We start from the raw sequence: 14966 nt of genomic DNA, 5'->3' as shown, positions 1-14966 counted from the left end.
ACGACTCGCACGAAAGCATATAGATAAGTCGAAATTCTCCTCCCAGTTCAATCCAACCCAAAGTCTCCTTCCTTCCTTTTCAGATTGGGCTTGAGGGTCCGATGTCCAAAGACAGCGACGAATATGTCGGCAGGCACTACGTAAATGGGCTAGACAAGTCTTAAAATCCAAAGAAACGTCACAGATTTGTAAAGCGCTTGAAATTGGGAATGAAAAGCGAAGTCAAATTGTACATTTTTAACGAGCAATTTCGATGTGGCCAAGGATTAGAAATTCATACGACTCAGTCTAAAATTAAAAGCGGTATCTAAGAATTTTCTGCCCATTAATTGACAATGAGAAACAGATAGGAAAAGTAAAGCTTGAAATTTGACTACTTTTCGATAAAAATTTCGTCATTCGGTTCGGACAAGACAATGTGTCGAAAGCGGACATGTCCATAATCATCCATCGAATCCCAGAGGAATGCAACACACGCTCGCATAATATGGGCCGATGGCGCTCCGCTTGCTGCACGGCGCATAAACGCAGCACAATAAATTAGTCGGAATAGGTCAAAGTGAAAGTTGAAGGACACACTTTCTCCTGTTGGTTTTTAACGGCGCAGAAAGGGCTTCACGATAGCGGCCGTTTTCGCTTGCTTTTCCGCGATTCGGGTTAATGGAATTGGCCTACATTTTTTTTCATGTGCGAAGAAGCTGCCTGTGGTTTCTGGCGCCACTTTTTAAACTTTCCATCCGGTTCTACCTCCTACAAAGTTCCTAGTTTTTCCTCTATTTCAGTAAAAGCTACAGTTAGTTGCCAATTTCGTCTTCTAAAATTTTATGACAGTCGAACGCCAGTACAATGCTATCTTTAGCTCATCCCTCAAGACGGTACAAATATTTCAATACAAGAATCCAAAAAAACAAAAGCGGGGATTTACGGGGATTTACATGGACTGCAGGGAATTCTTATTGATAAATAATACGGAATTATACAAATGGATACCCAGTTTGTAGCCAAGTGAAATCGAAGAAGATTTGGTCACATGACTATAGCATGAAATGATGTCTACGAAAATCACGGCCAAAGATTCGCTTTCGCTTTAAACTCATGAGCCATGCATCAAGAAACCGAGAAAGTTTCACGGGCTATTTCATCTTTCCGGTATGTCGGGATCAAGGGCAACTTTACTCAGATGACGCACGTATACAAATCTGCCTGAATACTCTTTACATGCTATTATAAATGCGTTTTTACTATTCAACTATCAAATTATTTTTGATCGCTCAAGCAAATGAAAGTAATGAAATTTCAACGTACTATTTTTGCATCATTTCATACAAGGCTGTACAGGCACAACGGTGGGTCTAGTGACGAAGCATAAACCAAGATAGATAAAAATAAATCCTTCGATGCAAAAAGTGATCACGCAGAAAACATGTAACTCAAGTACTATGTAACTAAGCAAGGTCGAATTACATTAAATTATCTACAAAGATTCCCTTGAATCTACCGAAATTGAGGTCAATTGTGACTCGGGATTAGAAAGCATTTACATAAGGTGATGAGGAACAATGACTTGGCATTTTTAGTTCCGTAAACTAAATTTGTTGTAACAAATCGATGGTTTAACGCGAATAGGTTGAATTTAAGTTGAAATATTTTAATTTCATTTCATGAGTATTTGTAATTTTCAGTGAAACGCATTAATTCGAAAAACAATATCACCTTCTAACTGTCCGCGTTGCTGTGACAACTGCATTTTGGGATGTAATCTTTTTCGTACTTTTTGTCGCCGATGAACTCACCCAGTCGTAGGATGGCTTCCGTTTTAGGGTCGACATAAATGTCTTGATCACGGGCAAATCTATCAAGAGCAACTTCAAAAACAATCAAAAAAGTTATTAACATATTCCCTTGTTGAATTTTTAATAACGGAAACTAACAATCTAAACTTCGATTCAGTCGATTAAAACCTACCAATTTCAAGTGTGGTCCGCGCTGCAAAGGGGCCAGCTTTGCCCGTTTTCTTGATGCCATAAAATTCTACGCATCCAATTTTCTCTAATATCTGAATCATAATTCAAAGTCGAAATGTCACATAAAAATACATGGACGGAATGCTAATTTAATTTACCTCCACCAACTCTCTAGTTTGAAACGGCTGAAGGGCTGGATGAAAACGTTCGGCCAACTGTCCAATATTAGATCCCGGTTTTAAAAGCACATGAGAAAGTAATCCTAAAAGTAAAGATACTTAAATCAGGAAAGTTCTTTGTAAAAATAGAAAAAATATTAAAACCTCCGAGCAAACGATCCAGGACACGACGGTTGAGACCTCCGTCAATTTTGACCCAAGGTTTGACCATTACTAAAAGATCGATCCGATCCTTTGTTCCCAAGTTATCGACGGTATGGGATTTTTTTGAAGGCGGAAAGTAAGTAGAGACCTTTCTTTTACGACGGCCTGAAACTGCCTCGTTTGCAGATTCTGCAACAGTGCCATCAGCAGTACCCGGAGGTGTTTCTTCAATCTGAATGTCTTCCGACTGGTCAACTTCTGTTTCCTCAGTTTGACTCTGTGGTTGTGATTCATCAGGATTTTGTTTGGTTTTAGGAGTTGTCTCTACCATCTGGATTTCTTCTGGTTGAGATTTTTCATCGTTTCTTCTACTTACTATATGATCATCATTAAAGGGCTCTAGTTTTTCCTTTCCACTTCTCAATAATCGGAACGATTTGATGACCCAAGGATCGATATGATAAACTGAAACGAAACGTTGAGCGACCACACCAACCTTTTGCACAATTTGACTCTCCGTCAGCAACGACATGTGTTGTTCCAATGTGAAGGATGGATCATCCAAGTCACCCACTATGTGTGGCAGTTCTGATGCAATGATCCCCATTTCTTTCTTACTAGTGATCAACTGCAATATTGTAGCTGCATCATCTTTAGCACTTTCACTGCATTCCATTCGTTCGTACAGTTGTTCGTAAGCTTGATCCGGAAGAGTGTGAGAAAAGGGTACAGTGGTAGGAATGGTATCAATGATTTCTTGTTTCTTCTTAGGACTGATGAACAGCCAGCCTTCAGACGACGATTTCGGCAAACTCAGGTCGACATACACTTTGCATGAATTGATAACGAAATGCTCCTGCTGAATGTGAGGTGTCGATTGGTTCTTGAGCGATTGGGTATCTTGCGTCATATCTTCTCGCAACATGTGAAGACCGATTCGCGAGGCTGTGCGCATTATTAGTTGATTTTGAGTTCTGTCGTTGCTCGCCCCAGTTATCGTTTCAAAGGCACTGATTGACGTTTCGCGAAGTGTGGGTTGAATGAATTCTTCATGACTTACTGAGGCAGCGACGTCAGTCGTGCTCATCAATTTCGGAATTGCAGTGATTGCACTAGTCGCAGCGGCTGTCGTCATTCCTAGTCGACGTCGCTGTATTTGCGTTCTGTCTTCTTTGTTAACATTTTGGGCTGCCGTATCAACATCTTTGACCCAGTTGTTGTAACGTTTAATCAAGTTGTCAAACTCTTCTGGATGCTCCTACACAATCGATAACCATTTTATTTTTTATTAATTTATTTTGTGTGTGTGTGTGCTTAATATGGTGGTTATTCGGAGAATTTAAGTTACCTTCAATTTTGGATCAAAAATAATAATTTGATCTGGAATGACAAAGCGAAGTCGAGCCATACCGATAGCAAATAGTGAGACTACCATAGCAGCATTACCTCCCTCATGAATTCGGCTAACCTCAACTCCGGGCCAGTCTTCTAAATAAAGAAAAAAAATCAATAACAATAATAATGCATGAATAGAATATCATATCTTCACATTTCAAAGATATAAGAATGCCTACCTTTGCTTGCAGGAGGAATTTTTTGTTTTTCGTCTAAGATTGCTCGTAGACGTTGGTAGGAGCAATGGAAAACTGGATACTGATATCGGGAAAGGAAAAGGTGAATGTACGTAATGGACAATTTGTATGGCACCGCACTTAGTGGCATCTCGGAAAATTTTTTATTCCTGGAACAGACGAATTTGATTAAACTGCAGTTCATTCAACACCAAGAGTTATGTTTTTACCTGATAAGAGAAATTGCGCGTTTTCTCTGCGCGATCATCATGTCGTTTTTCATTCTGGCGAGAGTTGAGCGGACTAAATTATCAGGATACTGTTGGTAAATGTTGAATAGATGGAATCCCCAGGACGCTTTGTCTTCCGTCGTGCACATTGAGCTGTGAATAACATTGTAGACAACGGAAACGTTTACGTCGACTACATTATTGACCTCCGAAATGGGTCGGCGATGTCGCAAGTTTGCCAACGAGTAGGTCAGTTCATACTGCTGGTTGAATTCTTCAATAGTGTTGGGCAGTTTGAGACCGGGAATAGCGCTAGAATTTCCTCCTTGTGAATATCGGGGTTTCAGGTACTCTAACAGCTTCCGAAACCTATACTCCGAATTTGACATACACCATAAGAAACACACTTCAAAGTGAAACTCAATTCAAAGGCCAAAATTTTTACCGAGCAATGATCAGTTCTTCTGTTTTTTCAACTCCGTGATTTTTACGATCTTCTTTAGTGATTGGCCCTCCTCCAGAAACTACCTCAATTTCGGGATCCTGCTCAAGTTCCTGATATGCGTTTACGACTTGATACTCTGTCGTAGGATTTCGCATCATGTAAGCAACTCGTCGTTGGCAAGCCCTTGAGGTCTTATTGCGAGATTCAGGATACGTCTCATGAAGGCAATCTCTCACAATGATGAACGGTACACTATGTCGAAGACTTCCGTGAATGTAAGTACCAGCAACCTGAAATGGTTCAGCAAATTTATATTTACTTGAACTGTTCCGAAAGGAAGGTTAATGATTTTTATCAACATACTTTACACATAAGTAGGAAGCTGTCTTCCATAGCTGACCAGGTTACGCGCAAACGTCGCATCAAAAGCAGAGCTTGTCTGTCCTTATCATCGTAGTATGGACGACGTGGGCCTCGTTTCTTTCGAGGCTTAACCACTCGGACCTTTGATGCAGGTTTTGTTGAAACTGTAAAGGGCATCAACATAAAGGAATGAAGATTAAATTGAAAAATCACACACTGTACAAGACTTGATATGACCTTTGCTTCTTTTGGGACCAACTTTAGACCAACGGACAGTTGGAGTTGAATTCTTGCTATCATTACGCTTCCTCTTTAGATTTCGGGGATTGGTTTCGTTTTCGACAACAGTCACAGGAATGGTTAAATTTGTTCCGTCTTGTGTAGTACATTGAGTAAAACGAACAGCATTGTCTCGCAAACTAGCAAGCCGACCCGGAGCAGTGGATGGATTGGACGTTTTCGTTTGCGGTGACTTGGCTGTTTTACTTCCATTACCCGTTTTCTTAACTTGCATCTCCAATCGGTTGATCATCGTTGTTGACTTGTTGTAAGTCCAATTCCTCTGCAAAAAAAAAATGATCAGGCTAAAACGCAACTGTGAACATTAAACACATTTTTTCATACCTTCAAATGGGCGAAGAAAGCCGAATCAAATCCTGCAGCACCAAGATGATCTCCAGGCACTTCACCTGTATCTAGTAATGGAGCTTCGTGGGGTTCACGCATTCTCATCGCTTCAATCATGGCTGGTTTTTTTCTTAACATTTCAAGTGTTATACTTTGACCGGCCACAGTACTGAGACTGCCCAAGAGAGTGTTGTAACAAATAGTCTGGACTTCGTACCTTTCGAACAAAAGAATAAAAAAATTATACTTGCTATGTCAAGTAACATTTAAAAACTGAATTACCAATATTTTTCAACGTGTTTCATCGAGTCAAAAACAAAAGTCTTCTTTTCGTATTCCATATCACGTGTGATGTGATGATATCCAGGATTGGAGGTAGTCGTATCCATTATAGTTGTTTTCCGGTTCAAGTAAATGAAAACTTGGTCCTTTTCCTATTACCAATCGTTGCAGATGTAAAGCGGTGAAAATCATCAACATCAACGTAAAAAACATAGTTTCAGATTAAAGACGTTACCTTAAGGCTGTGCGGTCCAAATTGAGCAAGTCCGAGATAAACTAAATTTGTGATGACTTCGTGAACGCTGAAAATATACTTCCGAGCGAAAATGAGTCCTTGTCGCAAATCCATTGGGAGATGTTTAAGGAGCACGTATTGTTTGATAGGATGTTTGATATAAGCTTCAAGCCCATCAATCTGATAAGTGATATTGACCACCTTCAGAAAAATTGAAACAGGCAAACGGAGCAGAATGTCGCAAAGAAAAGACCACCCACAAGGCCATCCTCTGTGCTCTGGCAGGGGTTCAATGAATGTCTGCCATCCTAATTCAGTCTATCAAGAAACAAATGTGGGATAGTCTGTTTTAAAAAATCAATCGACAAAGAGCTGTTTTATAGAAATTACCTTATAAATATCGGGGAGATCGTCAAACATTTCATCATCAAGGCCGTTTAGGACAGGATTTTGCGTTCTCAGCATTTCTCTTGCCTGAGTTTGATCACTTATGAGCTCACCGTCGTATCCATAAACAAGATAATATAAAAGGGTGTGGATTTGTTTCGCGCGGACGCACTTAGGCTCAGTTCCGTATACTTTCCCGCTGTTAGTACCGTGAACAAATTTGAAAGGGAAACTAAAAAAAACCTTTTATTAGAAAGAAATACTTCACTTGTAACTACATGTCTTACCTTTTTGATCCCTGGACTTGTCCTTTAGGCAATTGTTCTTTGACCTGTTTGACGCTGTCACATAGAGATGTATCCAATGGAACTGAATTATCGTTAAATTCTAGCTTGTCAGATTTTGATTGCGTTTTTTCAGCCTTTGCCGCTGTATTACGGTTGTATTTGTGTTTAGACATGCAAAAGAGCTTCATTTTTGCCTGATCGATTGCCGAGCGAATCACACTGTTGTTTTGATCAATACCAGGCTGACAGATGAAATTAAGGGCGCGTTCCCGATCACCACACCTTCAATGCGTTAATAATTAATAATATAGATTTTAAATAAATTGGCAATAAACATACCGAAGGACGATTCGCATATTCTTCAACTGCCCTTCATTCGATAAACGAGCTAGTAAACGTTTAAGTGAGCGACGATCCATTCGGGCATCTACACCTTCCTTAGCCTCTTCAGCTGTAATTAGCTGAAAGTAATCAAAACGTTACAACGAAATCGAACAGAATTCACCAAACAAGAATATCTTACTCTGAGTAAAACGCCAATTTCTTCAATCACCAAATGTTGGCGAATGGCTTCGAGAATAATGTTGACTCGTCTCAGGCTACGATGAGTTAAATCAGAGATCGTTTCTCCCTCAGCTAAAATTCCTCGTGGAACATTAGGACGAAATAGACCATCGTCCTCTTCTACCTCTTCGTGTCGTAGAGTAACATCTTTCTATTTTTTTTTTTAACAAAAAGGAATAAACATAATAATTACGGTATCACGCATAGAATTTTCTCATTTCTCATTTCAATTAATCCACTTACCTCTAACTGTACATTTGGAGAGGGAAAGAAAGGCAAGGAGGATGATGAACTTGCGTCACTACCAACCTCATTGGAGGCTTGCATCAGTCCTTTGATCTTTTGTTGCTCTTGTTCAAACTGCGCTCGGATAGCGTTGGAACCAAAATGATTTTTAGCAACATACCTGTAAAATACAAAAATGTGTACTATTCTCGCACCAACCAGGAATAAATATTATGTAACTTACAGAAAGAATCGAGTTTTCTTTACTTCTTTCACAATACAGTCAACCATCAGAAGACGAGTAAGGGAGCGTATAGTAGAACGAGCATCAAGCTGACTAAGACCAAGTTGTTCTGCTAAAGCTCCTTGTGTTAAGCCCTCGGATCCGCTCGCTTCAACAAATGCATAGGCTTGTTGGGCAATAGAATGATGATGTCTCTGAACGACAGCGTTTGATAAGATTCCAGAAGAGGAACCTTCTTCTTCACCTTCACTGTAAAGAGATCCATCATCCGGGGGAGCTTCGTCACCTTGAAAGAGCGCTTCGGGATCGATGTTTGGGTCGATTAACCGGACAATTTTCACTTGTTTCTCGTTGTCACAATTACGCATTTTCCAATCTTTAATAAATTGTTACTTAAATTTATTATACAGTCATACCATAATAATTAATAATCAAATACCTTTAATCGTCGCATCTGGATAATAACTTCGATACGGTACCTAAGGAAAACAAACCAAGCAGGGTAAGGGGGTGAAAAATAATTAATCATCAAAAATTGGAAAAGAGAACTGACCGACTCAACTACTGCATACTGCCGCATTTCGCTAGCAGCGAGGATTTTTTTAAGTTGACAAGAAGTGTTCAGCTTCGTCCTTATCTTTTGGTAATCAAGCATGTAATGAGGAGCTTCCTGTATAAAAGTAATTTGTTGAATATTCTACCGTATGTTCCAAAGAATTTTGAAGTTACTTTAAGAATTTGAATAAGTCGTTTAATTAAATCAAGCAACTTGGGTAGTCTCAAGGTGTAGAATCGTGTTATATGAAGAAGTGTTCCTAGAACATTTCGATTGCCGATTCTCATGGAAATAGGCTAAAAATCAAGTTGTAATAAAGCAAAAAATTACTACGAAAAATGTGAATAACAAAAACTAAATTAAAAGTTACCTGTTTTACAATTAGACCGTCTGCTAGTAATCTCTTTCTGAAGTAGAAAGCAGACTTCGGCTGAATGTTTAATCGACTGAGCCCATGTCTCCCCTGTGTTACATCACCGTGCTCTCGCGATCTGCCAATTCTTTCTAGCATGATGTAAGAATTGATTGCAAGAGTTTCTAAAACACCTGTTTGGACTCCAGCCAAGGCAACATTTCTAGATGCTTGACAAGCAACTAAAACAAGTTGTTCACCATGTCTATATAAGTTGAGATACAAAGAAATATTATGGATTCAGCTTGAATCACAAACTGTTTTACTTTGAAATTGCTTCCTCCAAAGTAAGTGCTCTTGCCGCTGCAGTTATATTTTGCCTTGTATGGTAAGTTGCACATGATCCTCGTATTCCATTTGCTTTATCCTCAACTGCAGAAACTGGATAAATGTCTTCAGGAAGAGCTTCCTGTTTATACATACATCAACACAATTTTGAGGGAAATGTGATGATTGATTCATTACAATTGCAATTACTTACAGGTTCACAAATAATTTCAAGTTCAGGATCCACATTGTCATATCGATTGTAGTCTATCAATGGTGGTCTAGGAACTTCCAAACAAAACATTTCAATTGAATCATTTTTGCATATGATTTTCCAAATGAATCGTTTTGAGTGTTCATCTAAAGCGAGGGAGAAGCTCTTTCGCTTTGTTAGTCGAATCCAGAGGGCTGTAAATGTTAAAAAGAAAATAGTCCCATGTTAACATATTTGATTAAAATATATTACACACTTGAAATAGTGACTCCTTCGAGCCCTTCTAGAGCAATTTCATCCAAAATGTTTCCAGGAATGTTTTCTGGAAACTCCATTTTCAAAATTCAGAACCTTTCTGTCGTAGTCGTACTTCCAAAGTACTTCTGTCGTCTGCTTGACAAAACGTGACAACGCTGCCATTTTCTGAATCTATGCTTTGCATTGGGCTTTGCATCCCCTTTGCATGTTAAAAAAAAAATACAGAGCGCAAACCGCTAAATGCGCGAGAGTCCCACCGTGAACTGAGTAACTGACCGTGAATTATTCGTGAATTATTGTTGATTGACTTGATTCTCTTTTGAATTATTCTAATACTCTGGCTCTGGCCAAAGCCATGGCCAGAGCTATGAAGCATGAATCGACCAAAAGAAAAACTAAAATACCAAGTAAAATATCGTCGGTCATCCTCAACAGTCAACACTCATTTGGCTCATATTTAGAGATATATCTAAATTAATTGAAGGCCAGATTGCATTTGTTTTTCAACTTTAATATATTGTCAATGGAGGTGCTACAACTATATTTACATTGTGCACATATGATTAGTTAGCGTCTTAGCCGTTTATTTTCTACAAATACAACCTACAAATCATAACTTGCAGTATTTTGTCTGCGGAAAAAGAATTTCATCAAATTTAAAACTGATGAAAAACCGATAACGGAAATTGCAAAAAGGAAAATATGCAGGCAGTTTCGCAGTAAATACAGCCTAAATAAACATTGATATGATTAAGACACGAAAAGTTTGAGCAAAAGTTGTTGATTTCTATACTTTGCAACATTTTTCTTTGCTTCTGGTAGAGTGCTGATATCATCTTTAAGAATAAATCGTCGAGTACCCAAAATGTAGGTCTCGAAGTAAGCACGCCAGTTAATATCTCGGACATTGAAATAAAAGATTTGACGATCTTTAGCTGACATCTTTGACCAAATTCCATCTGAGTTCTTGCTAACGAATTTCCATTGTTTACTAAAGAAAAAATCGAACGCAGATAATGCACGAAAAGCTTTTCTGTACAAACGGACCTGTTTAAAAAAAGTATTTTAGACACACGAATTAGTAAAACGAATTCTGAATTCTCACCTTATTTGCACGTTGACCCACGCATCGAGCATAACAATCAGCTATAACGGCAGGCATAATGTGACACAACATAACATTGAGCTGATAATACCAATTCTTGTTGGTGCACTCCGATGTCTAGGTTACATTTTGATTCATACATAAAACAAACAAAAGTCATACAGTTTGGCAGATGATTAAAAAAGGAAAATAAAAATAATTAAATAAAAAAATCCCATACCGGATACCACAGCATGTCTTTGGTTGGATATTTCCTCCAGGCAAGAGTGGTAAAACTTTCAAATTGTCCGAATGTGATAGGATTATCACAACTTGTTGAGCTAAAGTAGACTTCAGGGTTCACTGGTCTATATAGAGCAAAGAAATTGTGAATCTAATTTTGAAGAAGGTGACGTAAAAATGTTTCTAGGAAATGAAATTTTCACGCACTTATACATTGCAGTTCGCCACGCTACTGCAATCATCAAATTAATAGACAAGTCCACAGGAATCAGGTCAGTTACAAATTCTGCGTTTTCCACTTTGAATACTCGGATGAAGCCTTTCCCTCCTCCTGCAATCAATCCAGTTGGACCATTTAAATTGTCGATCCAGCCGGGAAAAGGTTCTCTAAGAGCCGCTGTAACGATGGAGGGCCGAACAATTGCCAACGGAACAGCACCACACTCCTGTTCCAAAATCTGTTCAGCCAATTGCTTCGTGTAGGTATACGTGTTGGGATACGAACCAACGAGTCTAACTTGTAAAATTTGCATTAAAGATTCAACGGAAACTCGTTATATTGTGTTGATGGACTTACTCTGTTGTGATGTTGCTAATAAGCGCAGGATCAGCACCGTCGATGAATTCGGATAGTTTGACTGGATCCATATTTGATGGATAGATGGCTTCATCAATTTCTTGTCGGTCAACAAAACTAAAAGCCGTTGAAACGTGAACAAAAGCCTAGTGGACAAGAACGAAACAAAACCCAAGTTGCGTGATCACATTAACATTGACTATCGGTACAATGACCTTTTAATGCGAAAACAATATTGTTCCGCAATATTAATTTAATGTATACGACTCGATAGAAACTACTTACATCTAGATTTTTCATCCTGCGGCATATTTCCAGAAGGTACATTGGCCCTTTGACGTTCATTTGAAGGGCAGACTTCAGTTCTTCATCAAATCTGACTGTTGCGGCCAAGTTGAAAACAATCGAAACATTTTCAATAATCAAATTCAAATCAGAGGGCGACAACCCAAAATTTTCCCGCGTCACGTCTCCTGACAAGGCAACGATTTTTTCTAGCATATTGGATTGCTCTCTTCTAAGTGAATCAAATACCTATCAACATATTTTTTTGAAAATTAAGTGTGTGAAAGAAAACCTTCTATTTCACACAGTTGGTTAGAATGAAACCAAAATAGCTGCGTTCATATGAAAAAAATTATTTGTGGACGCAATATTTTGATCGATCATCGGCGATGAAACCTCATATCGACGTTATTATTTCCACGGAAGTATCCGCGGTTTTGGTAACTGTTATTTATACCTCATTGCTGATAAGTTCCTGAAGGCGGACGGCAACTTCTTTCCCCTTTGAGGGCCTCATCAGTACATAGAGGCGGTTGATGCCCGGACAGGATCTGAGCAATTTTTCCACAAGAACTTTCCCCATAAAACCCGTTGCACCGGTAATAAATATTGAGCGATCTTCATAAAATTGGACAATATTGGAATCGGCCATTTCAGTGTTTGTTTGTTTTTTCGGTATTCTTCTTGGAGTTTTTCGTAAGTGTTCGTCACCTTCAAAGAACAGAATATCACTGCAGATAGGATCCAGAAAACTAAGGAAAAAAAATAAGGAAAAAGAGGCAAAATGCTTAGAAATTTAAATGCGATAAGCACACACTTCACTGCTCAATTACGTATTCGAATGGAAAATGAATTCTATCTACAAAGGCACGTTTTATTCACGAGTTTGTGAACGTGCATGGAATCACCAGCTCGAATTTCGGGAAACTGTTATTTTTTTGAGTTTATAAGGTAACGTTGGAAGGTCTGGGTAATGGGAATACACTCTCCACTGAATTAATTCTCTTTACGCTTGACATCCCACTATTCTTTGGCACTTTCAATGAAAATTGTTGAAAATAACCATTAAACCGAACCCGGAAAGGAGCCAAACTTTGTCTTTAAATTTGACTTGACGGAGAAAGTATCTGTTATTTTGTGTATTTATTTTCTAAGCACTTTTCGAGTGGCATCAAAACGTAGTCTAGCATATAAGGGGAGGATAGTATCCTTTAAAACCTTTGGAATGGAACGAAATCCCTATTTTCCCTCATAAATTCTTGTTGGGTAACACCGTAAAAAAAAAACTCCCGTGTGTAGGGGGATTTTTACTTTTTAATTATTTTTACTCGCCGGAACTTACATATAAACATAAATAATAACTTACGTTTAAACATAATACCTACTGTACGTGGTCAAGCCAAAAAAGTAGTGCTTTACTAAAGCGCATCAGTACCGCAAAGAAGGTTTGAAGGTTTGAATCTGGGAAAGGGAATTACCCTTTCTGAGTATTTTTACAAAAATAATCCGTTAAGAAACATCTAACACAGATGACAGATGTTACTCTTTAGAAGATCTCTACACTCGCGCGCGCGAAACAAATTTTTGTTTAGGGACTAGGTTATACCAGCACAAGGTGAAACTACTATGAGTCATTTACACCTTTTCGGTGCGGTGTTCTACTGTTTCGTCGACGCCTATCAGTATTGCAATGCGTGATTTAATAATACACGCAATACTTTTTCAAGGTTTTTGTGATTAAAAAGACCGGAAAAACCCAGGTAAACTATTTTCAGAGGAAGTCTTTTCTAGACCACACAATACCCAAGAACACCGTGTGGAAGACTGGATTTAGACTTTTGACAGATTTGTTTGTTTGGTTGTTTGTCTTCAATCAGATTATTCACTATTTTGAGGAGAACAGTTTAAAAAAATAACCCAACAATCGTAAAATAAGCACAAAACTAGCTGAAACGTTTGATCTTGAGAATTAATCCACATACAGACAAAATAATTCTTCAATTTCAACTGAAAATCAGTAGCCGGAAGTTCCATTGAATCGAGTTTGTATGTGAAAAATCCCTTGACGTTTTTCAACAGAAAGAGCGCGCAAGTATTACATTTTATAAAAGTTTTACCGCTAAGCAACCAAATTCAATTTATGCTCTAAACACACGAAAGAAATTGAAGCTTTTAGGTATTTTAAGACTATGAAGTCATTTAATGGACGGCAAAATAATTAGATTAAATGAGCTTACGTGTTAAAATAATCCTTTCGTTCAACACCAATATGTACAAAAGTTGATCACGCACACGATAACTTAAGAAACGTAATAGGTTATACTCAGACCACTGAATGAATTGCACTGAACTAAACAACTTGAGCACAGCGTAGGTACTGAAGAGGGGGAGGAGGGTATCGAGGGGGAGGTGGCAAGAAAGTAGCCACCGGCATTCGAGGAAATGGTATTCTATTTTCCTATTTTGATACTAGTAGCCAATCAAGATCCAAGACGTCTTCTAGACGATTGAATTTTGAAGGGCATCAAGTGTTACTAGAATGATTGCGAATGGCGTAATAAGTTTCCAATTACTGCTTCCCAGCAGTCAGATGCTATATGCTATCAAAGACGATAAAAAAACTCATTTTTCTTTTCTTACGTCCATGGTCCATGTTCCTAGCAGTTGTAATTTGATGCCCATAATGGTTTTGTGTGTGAGGGAAGAGTGACCAAAATAGAAAGTTATTATGAAATCATTGTGGGTTCTAAATAAATGGATGGGAGAACCATTCAAACAGCAGCAAGAAACTAGGCGTTGTAAATTGTTACTTTTGACTACTTTTTCCTGGAAGTTGATCTTTTGTTTTTAACGAGCTCTGTAGAATACAATTCATGAACGTTATTTGCCAATTGACCGTTTAATTACCTTGTGTTTGGTACGAGTATGAGTGGTAGTGTTTGTGTGTGTGTTTTGTATGATGCAATCACAGTTGACGCCAATTTGGATAAACTTTAAGGCTAGATGGCTTGACTAATTTATTTTTGCATAACAGCTAAAAAGGATATGCAAAATTGACTGTCGCATTTTCTTCCTATCATTTAAAGATGAGGCGTAAACCTTATCGGAAAATGCTAGCCAGCCTAAGGCTCATCGTATGTCCAAGGGGTCGAACTACCGTTTATTGACCTTCGAGGAACTTTTTGTTTTTACCTGCTTCACCTTTCGGAAGGAACAGTTTCAAGGACCACGCAGTAGTCGGCAAACCGCCAGGTATTTTCTAACTTGTGTGAATCCCAGGTCCCTAGAGAACACAACACATTTCTTTCCAAACATCGTCTAGA

General features: G+C 38.5%; 2 protein-coding genes across 4 annotated transcripts; both read right to left on the bottom strand.

Moving 5' to 3' along the window:
* Positions 1-1289: 1289 nt before the first annotated feature.
* LOC124328384 (general transcription factor 3C polypeptide 1-like) lies at positions 1290-9576 on the bottom strand. Of its 3 annotated transcripts, none has more exons than XM_046787147.1 (26): positions 9453-9576; positions 9197-9390; positions 8982-9124; positions 8674-8920; positions 8477-8599; positions 8301-8417; positions 8187-8226; positions 7748-8123; positions 7522-7684; positions 7238-7429; positions 7054-7175; positions 6715-6996; positions 6431-6659; positions 6041-6358; positions 5806-5957; positions 5521-5740; positions 5134-5458; positions 4897-5060; positions 4534-4823; positions 4089-4457; positions 3862-4028; positions 3636-3775; positions 2288-3545; positions 2123-2226; positions 1966-2056; positions 1290-1865 (listed from the first exon to the last, which is right to left on the bottom strand). In XM_046787147.1, exons 1-26 carry the CDS (start codon positions 9529-9531, stop codon positions 1717-1719), a joined length of 6054 nt encoding a protein of 2017 aa, XP_046643103.1. In that variant the 5' UTR covers positions 9532-9576; the 3' UTR covers positions 1290-1716. The 3 variants fall into 3 exon arrangements, with proteins under 3 accessions (XP_046643103.1, XP_046643104.1, XP_046643105.1); XM_046787148.1 differs by having other exon boundaries at positions 3636-3772; XM_046787149.1 differs by having other exon boundaries at positions 5140-5458.
* Positions 9577-10021: 445 nt separating this feature from the next.
* On the bottom strand, positions 10022-14006 carry LOC124329352 (putative fatty acyl-CoA reductase CG5065). The gene is made up of 9 exons (XM_046788402.1): positions 13881-14006; positions 12101-12395; positions 11644-11892; positions 11359-11504; positions 10989-11294; positions 10780-10906; positions 10560-10676; positions 10248-10501; positions 10022-10184 (listed from the first exon to the last, which is right to left on the bottom strand). Exons 2-9 carry the CDS (start codon positions 12293-12295, stop codon positions 10058-10060), a joined length of 1521 nt encoding a protein of 506 aa, XP_046644358.1. The 5' UTR covers positions 12296-12395; positions 13881-14006; the 3' UTR covers positions 10022-10057.
* Between the last annotated feature and the right edge of the window lie 960 nt (positions 14007-14966).

The sequence above is a fragment of the Daphnia pulicaria genome, chromosome 3, assembly GCF_021234035.1.
Source record: "Daphnia pulicaria isolate SC F1-1A chromosome 3, SC_F0-13Bv2, whole genome shotgun sequence".
Taxonomy (NCBI): Eukaryota; Metazoa; Arthropoda; class Branchiopoda; order Diplostraca; family Daphniidae; genus Daphnia; species Daphnia pulicaria.
Note: the sequence above shows the minus strand (reverse complement) of the source record. Positions and strands in the feature narration are given on the sequence as shown.